The sequence below is a fragment of the Bison bison genome, unplaced genomic scaffold, assembly GCF_000754665.1.
Source record: "Bison bison bison isolate TAMUID 2011002044 unplaced genomic scaffold, Bison_UMD1.0 scf7180017864495, whole genome shotgun sequence".
Classification (NCBI taxonomy): domain Eukaryota; kingdom Metazoa; phylum Chordata; class Mammalia; order Artiodactyla; family Bovidae; genus Bison; species Bison bison.
Genome location: NW_011495054.1, coordinates 11,974,821 through 11,981,169, shown reverse-complemented (window position 1 = coordinate 11,981,169; position 6,349 = coordinate 11,974,821). Strand labels below are relative to the sequence as shown.

The 6,349-nt window shown below is 55.8% G+C and overlaps 1 protein-coding gene across 1 annotated transcript in view; it reads right to left on the bottom strand.

The window, feature by feature from the left end:
• Positions 1–6,193, bottom strand: part of NEFH (neurofilament, heavy polypeptide) — a 7,783-nt gene extending 1,590 nt beyond the window's left edge. Inside the window, exons 1-4 of the mRNA XM_010828736.1 lie at positions 5,332–6,193; positions 3,292–3,491; positions 2,236–2,360; positions 1–1,102 (exon numbers count right to left, since the gene is read on the bottom strand). Of these exons, the coding sequence (XP_010827038.1) occupies positions 1–1,102; positions 2,236–2,360; positions 3,292–3,491; positions 5,332–6,193 (2,289 nt within the window). The remainder of the gene's footprint in view (positions 1,103–2,235; positions 2,361–3,291; positions 3,492–5,331) is intronic.
• Positions 6,194–6,349: the final 156 nt, after the last annotated feature.

The window sequence follows — 6,349 nt, the reverse complement described above, 5'->3', positions numbered from 1 at the left end:
CTTGGCTTCTGCGGCCTTCCCCTCCTTGGCGTCTTTTTTCTCCGGTGCTGCCGGCGTCTCTTCCTTCTTTGGCTTTTCTGCTGCTTTGCTGGGTTCTTTGGGCTTGGCATCATCTGGTTCCTTCTTGGCCACCTCAGTCTTCTCTTTAGGCTTGGCCTCTTCCTTCCCCTTGGCAGGAGCCTCCTTCTCTGGGGTGGTTGCTTTTTTCTTATCTTCAGCCTCTTCCTTCTTGGCTTCAGCTTTGGGTTCTTTGGGCTTTTCCACAGCAGGCTCCTTCTTCTCCTCGGGCTTTGGAGCCTCCTTCTTGGGCACCTCATCTTTCTTGCTGTCCTTCTTCTCCTCAGCTTTGGGTATGGCTGGAGCTTTCTCTTCCTCTGCCTTCTTTGGGGGCTCTTTGGCTCTTACCTCCTGGGGTTTTTCTTCCTCCTTCACAGGGGACTTGGCCTCCTCCTTCTTTGGGACCTCCTTCCCAGGAGCCTTGGCCTCATCCTTCACAGGAGACTTGGCCTTCTCTGGGGATTTGGCCTCCTCCTTCACAGGGCTTTTGGGCTTCTCTGGGGACTTGGCCTCCTCCTTCACAGGGCTTTTGGGCTTCTCTGGGGACTTGGCCTTCTCTGGGGACTTGGCTTCTTCCTTCACAGGGGACTTGGCCTTCTCTGGGGACTTGGCCTCCACGGGGGACTTGGCCTTCTCAGGGGACTTCACCTCAGCTGGTGACTTGGCCTCTTCCTTCTGTGGGGACTTGGCCTCCTCCTTCACAGGGGACTTGGCCTTCTCTGGGGACTTGGCCTCGGCTGGTGACTTGGCCTCCTCCTTCTCTGGGGATGCAGCCTCTTCTGCTGGGGGAGACTTTACTGCTTCTCCTTCCTCCTCTTTGGCCTCTTTCTCTTCTTCTTCAGTCACTTCTTCAGTCACTTGGACCTCCTCTGTCTGTTCTTCCACAATCACAGTTTCCTTCTCTGACTTTTCTACCATCTTGATCTTCTCTTCACTTTTGACTTTGATGTGAGTGGACACGGAGGGGATCTTGGGGAGTCCTTCTGGAAGGAGGAAAGGACTCGGGCCAAAGCCAATTCGACATTCTTCACCCTCCAGGAGTTTTCTGCAGAATGGATAATGAAACATGTTACTATTAACTCAAAGTCGATCACTGAGGTAGGGGGCTTCCTGGGTTACTCCGAAGACCCCCTGTGTGTAGTGATACATAGTTTGGTGGAAGAAGGGATGTGAATGGTGGGCACTTAGACTGGAGGAGGTCACTAGCAGATCATCCCAAGGACTACCAGAATCTGTACCCCAATGGCATTGCTCTTGTTTTAATTCAACTAAGGCTACCACTTATTAAACTTTTTTTCCTCTGAAAAATGGCCCTCAAGAGAGAACGCCTATATTAACAAAATTTACATGTATTGTCCCTCAAAATGTTGTTTAAGAGAAAGGGGGGAGTATGAGCAAGAAATTCCACATTTATAAACCTGGGCTTTAAAGGTATTAGAATGTTCCCATTTGAATTTCAAGGCTCTGTTGTTATATTCTCATCCTTTGAATTTTAGGAATAGAGTAGGGACAGAGTTCCTACACTTTCCTTCCCACTAGAAGTGTGACCTTATTAGCAAAGCCATTCAAACTCTTCAAGCCTCAGTCTCCTCATTGGTAAAAACAGGGTCATTAAGAGTTTCTACCTCAGAGGGTGGTTTCAATGAAATAATGAATGAAAAGAGTCTCTTTAAGAGGTAGAGTTGTAAAGGTCCTTGACAACTCAAGTCCCTCCTTTCTCTCCCAAGACAGGCCTCTGGCTGGCTGAATCTGAGAAGAGGGTGGGGAGCTTTGACCCTCTAAATCACTGTCAGACCCTCTAAGTCACGCTCAAGATATTTGCTTCTCAGAAGACAGAACAATGGTGGCCAGGACTCGGGGGAGGGAGGGGAAGGGATCAGGGAGTTCTTGTTTAATGAGCACTGAATTTCAGTGTGGGAAGACGAAAAGTGTTCTGGAGGTAGATGATAGTGATGACTGGACAGCAATGTAAATAGTTTTAATGCCACTGAACCGTAGGCTTTAAAATGGCTAAACGGTAAATTTTATGCTGTATACATTTCACAATATTAAGAAAAAAAATTTTTTTTTTTGGTCTCTAAGACAGCAGGCTACCTCACTGCAGATCTTAAAATCCAAGGCTTCTCCTTCTAAGAACACAAGGGCTCCCACCACCCAAAGGCCCCCCGGCCCCCTCACCTGTAAGCAGCGATCTCAATGTCCAGAGCCATCTTGACATTGAGTAGATCCTGGTACTCTCGGAGCTGGGCTGCCATCTCCCACTTGGTGTTCCTCAGCTCTGCATCCAGCTGCTGGATGGCCTCCTGGGGAGGAGAAGTCACACATGCGTTGCTGTCAGTCACCATGGAGACCTCGGCACCAGCGAGGCTGGAGTGGGCTCTGCACACCCAAAGAGGCCCAGGCCAGCCCCACCTTGTGAAAGCTTCAGGACCTCATTCATGGACCCGGAACAAACATCCCACTGTGTGTATAACCTCAGCCTGGGGAGTGTTCTGGAATGGAACACGCCAGACACCGACCACGGCTACCACAGGTCATTGGGATGATGGGTGAATTTTTACAGATCTTAAGCTTAGAAAGGGCTCAGTGGGAACTTGTCTGCTTTGGCTCCCTGTTGTCTGCCCAGTGCTCCAAAGCACCTGCACAGTAAAGGCTTGGGAGGCAACTGCCGTTGATGGCTGAGACCATGCACAGAAGCACACTAAGCACGAGCTGAGGCTTCTCCCCGACCCAAGCCCCCGAGCCACTACTTAAAGGCAACCACCGTGGCTGATCAAAAAGCAGCCTCTTTTTCTACAACAACCACATACTGCTTGTATAATAAGTTCTCTAAAAGAATTTTTAGACACTTTCTTTCAATCATTGTCTTTAGTGGGAGGTATCTGCTGAGGCCTTCCCAGGCTGTCCTCACTCAGACACTGGTTACTGTTTACTGAACACCCACCAGGACCAAGACTCTGCTGTCTCTCACTCATCTCATGAGAAGTTCATCTCTCTCTTTAATCTTCATAGCTCTGCAAAGGAGGCTTTTTTTTTTTTTAATTGCATTGAGAGAATTCAGTCACAGAGAGAGGCAGATAACTTTCTTAGGGTCACACAGCTAGAAAGACATACAGGTACCCCTGGTATGTCTGACTCTAAGGCCTATGCTCTCCACTCAAAGAGGGACAGTGACTTGTCCAGGGTCACCCAGCAAGGTTAGGTGGTCTGGCTTTCTGCCCCACCCCTGCCCACCTGGTAGGATGCGATGTCAGCCTGGTGACGGTCCTCCAGCTCAGAGCGCTGCCTCTCCAGTGAGTCCTTGGTGCTTTTGAGCGTCTCCAGCTCTGTGGTCCTGGCCTGCAGCTGGCGCCGGTACTCAGATATCTCCTCCTGTGCTGAGCGCATGGCGTCTGTGTTCACCTTGGCTGCCTCGGACAGTCGGTCCAGCCTCACTGTGGGGGAGAGAGGCAGGGCACAGGGTTAGACACAACTGGATTTGGAAGGGGCCACACGTGGGTTAAGGACCTCCTGAGTGCCAGGGGCTATTGTGGATGCTTCACTCATCCTCTCCTGTGTGACAGGCAGATGACACTGCCCAAGGCCAGCAGGCCAGTTTGAGCAGCAGGACTGGGGTTCAAATCTAGTGTGTATCTGGCTCCAAAGATCACACCCTGACTCCCCAAACGCAGGCCTCAGGTCCTGCACAGCAAAGAAGCCCCTATTTCTTCTGGCCCTTCTGGTTCACCTCCCCAACAAAGGCTGGCAGTGCGGGGGGGTTATGAAACCTGGCCCATGGAGCTTAACCTCAAGCTTGGGGTTGAACAAATCAATGAGCCTATGACCTTTAGAGGCATTAGGGCTCTGGGAGCCATGGAGCCATAGCAGAGCCCAAATCCCTGTGGAGTCTGAGGCCCGTGTGCCAGCTCCTCTGTCCCTTCCTCCCCCTGGCTGCGCGTTCTCTAGCACAGGAGCCCCTGTGCCCATGACAGCCACACCCTGGCTCCTGTGAGCAACAGGCTGCAGGTTCCCAGAAGGCTTCAGGGGCCAGAGTGGGTCTGGAGATCTAGTGTGAACCTCCTGACTGTGAGCATCCTGAATCCTGAGATAATGATACCCAGGACCTGAGTCTTAGGAGCTGAGGAGGAAGAGTGATCCAGAAGTCCTGGGATGGTCTGCCAGGGTGAAGAGCAAAGTCCAAGAGGGCAGCTTGCTCTGGGAGGAGCCTTGCTGCTGCAGAGATGGGGGAGGGGTGGTTCTGCTACCGCAGAGGAGAGGCAGGAACCAGAAAAGCCATGCACCCAAACCCCAGCTTTTCTGGTTTTCCCTCCTAGTGCTTCCAGAGACTTAGAGACCATCCAAATGGGTGAGGATTCTTACCCACTGTGTATCACAGGCTTCTCTGAAAATCACTGAAGCCTCTGTGCCCTCTCCCAAGAACAATGCAGAAGTTTTAAGGAGCGTGGAACGCCCCAGGGTAAGAAGCCCAGTTGGTCCATTCCCCTTCTAATCCCAAAAGGAATGAAAACCAGAGAGGGCAGAGTGTGGGTCAAAGTCACCCTGAGGGTGTTGGACACAGCTTCAGAGCTGCAGCAGCTGCACCCTAGCTGACTCAGGGTGGCGTGGAGGTGGGGGAGGGAGATAGATTTGGGAGGCTCCCAGCTTTCAGGAAGGGGAGAGAGGACATTCAAGGGCCCCCTGGCCCCTTCAGCCTCACACACCAATTGGTTGTAATGATGGCCTTCCTGGGGAGAGAGAATGTGAGAATGACTCACCCTCTCTGACTGTGGCGGGGAGGGGCCTGATAGGTGTCAGGAGAATGGGGTCCCCTGCAGTGTGCAGAAGAGGGGGATGGGCAGCATTGGACGGGGAAGGGATGTTACTTTGAGGGGCAATGAGGGACCTCCCCGGCCCCAACGACTAGAAGCCGGCGCCGCTTTGGAGCGGAAGAGGGAACCTGTTGGAAGTGGGGCTGACTCACAGTCGAGGGGTTACCCTGACTTGGGAGAAGGAGCAGAGAGGACTGAGAATTGAAGGACAGATACAAGGACCCTGGAGAAGGCCAAAGGAGAACCTAGAGTGGGGAGGAAGAGGCGGGGAGTGCCGCACATAAGACCCAGGGTAAAACTGTTTTTTAGCTAAGGGGCGTGCCCTTTGCTGGGGGAACCTGAGCAACCGCACCATCCAACCAGCCCTCTAGGCCGACTCCACCGACCCCCTAGGTCACACCACCCTGCCTCTCGATGTCCGACCACCAGGGGGCGCCCCTCCTCCCTGCCCCCCGCGCCTGCAAACCTCGGAACCACTCCTCGGACTGAAGCGTGCTCTGCACCGTGTGGCCTTCAAGCTGCGCGCGGATCTCGCGCAGGGCCGACGTCACGTCGCACTTGAGGGCATCGCGCGCCTCGGCCTGCGTCTGCGCGGCGCTGCTGCTCTGGATCTGGCCGAGCAGCTCGCCCACCTCCTCCTGGTGGTGACGCCGCAGGTAGCCGCACTCTTCCTGCAGGGCTTGTGCCTTCTTCTGCAGCTCGACGCGCGCCGCCTCGGCCTCCTGCGCAAAGCGGGCCAGTGCGCGCGTCGCTGCCTCGGCCTCCTCGCGCTGCCGGGCCTCGTCGTCCAGGCGCTGGCGCACGTGCGCGATGTCCTCCAGCAGGTGCTCCTGCTCCAGGCGCAGCTGGCCGCGAGCCGCGCCCAAGCGCACCACTGCGCCGCGCATCTCGCGCACCTCGCGCTCGTACAGCTCGCCCATGGCTGCGCGGCCCGCCTGCTGCTGCCGCAGCGCCGCCGCCTCGCCCTCCAGGCTGCGGTTATGCGCCTCGAGCTGCCGCACCTTGTCGATGTAGCCCGCGAAGCGGTCGTTCAGCGCCTGCAGCTGCTCCTTCTCACTGCGCGCCACCACCACGCAGCCCTCCGGTCCGTTGCTCAGGGTGTCTAGCGAGTCGGTGCTGGAGGTAGTCCCGGCGCCTCGGAAGCGGCTCGGGGAGGCCGACACGGAGCTCACGGAGGTCCGCGCCCATGAGTGGAATCCGCTGGAGGAGCCGGCTGCAGAGCGCGCTCCGCCCGCGCCGCCTTTGCGAGCCAGTGCATAGTGCAAGCTGCCGCCTCCGTGAAGCGGCGCGAAGGCGCCCAGCAGCGCGTCGGCGCCGCTGAAGCTCATCGTGGCCGGAGCGGGTGCGGCCACCGGCGGAGAAGGAGCCCTGAGGCTAGGAGGAGGCGGGCGACACTGCGGCACCTCCGCACCGGCCGGCCCTTTTATAGCAGCCCGGCGGGGTCCAGCCCCTCAGCAGTTCGGGCGGGGGGGGCGGAGCGGGGG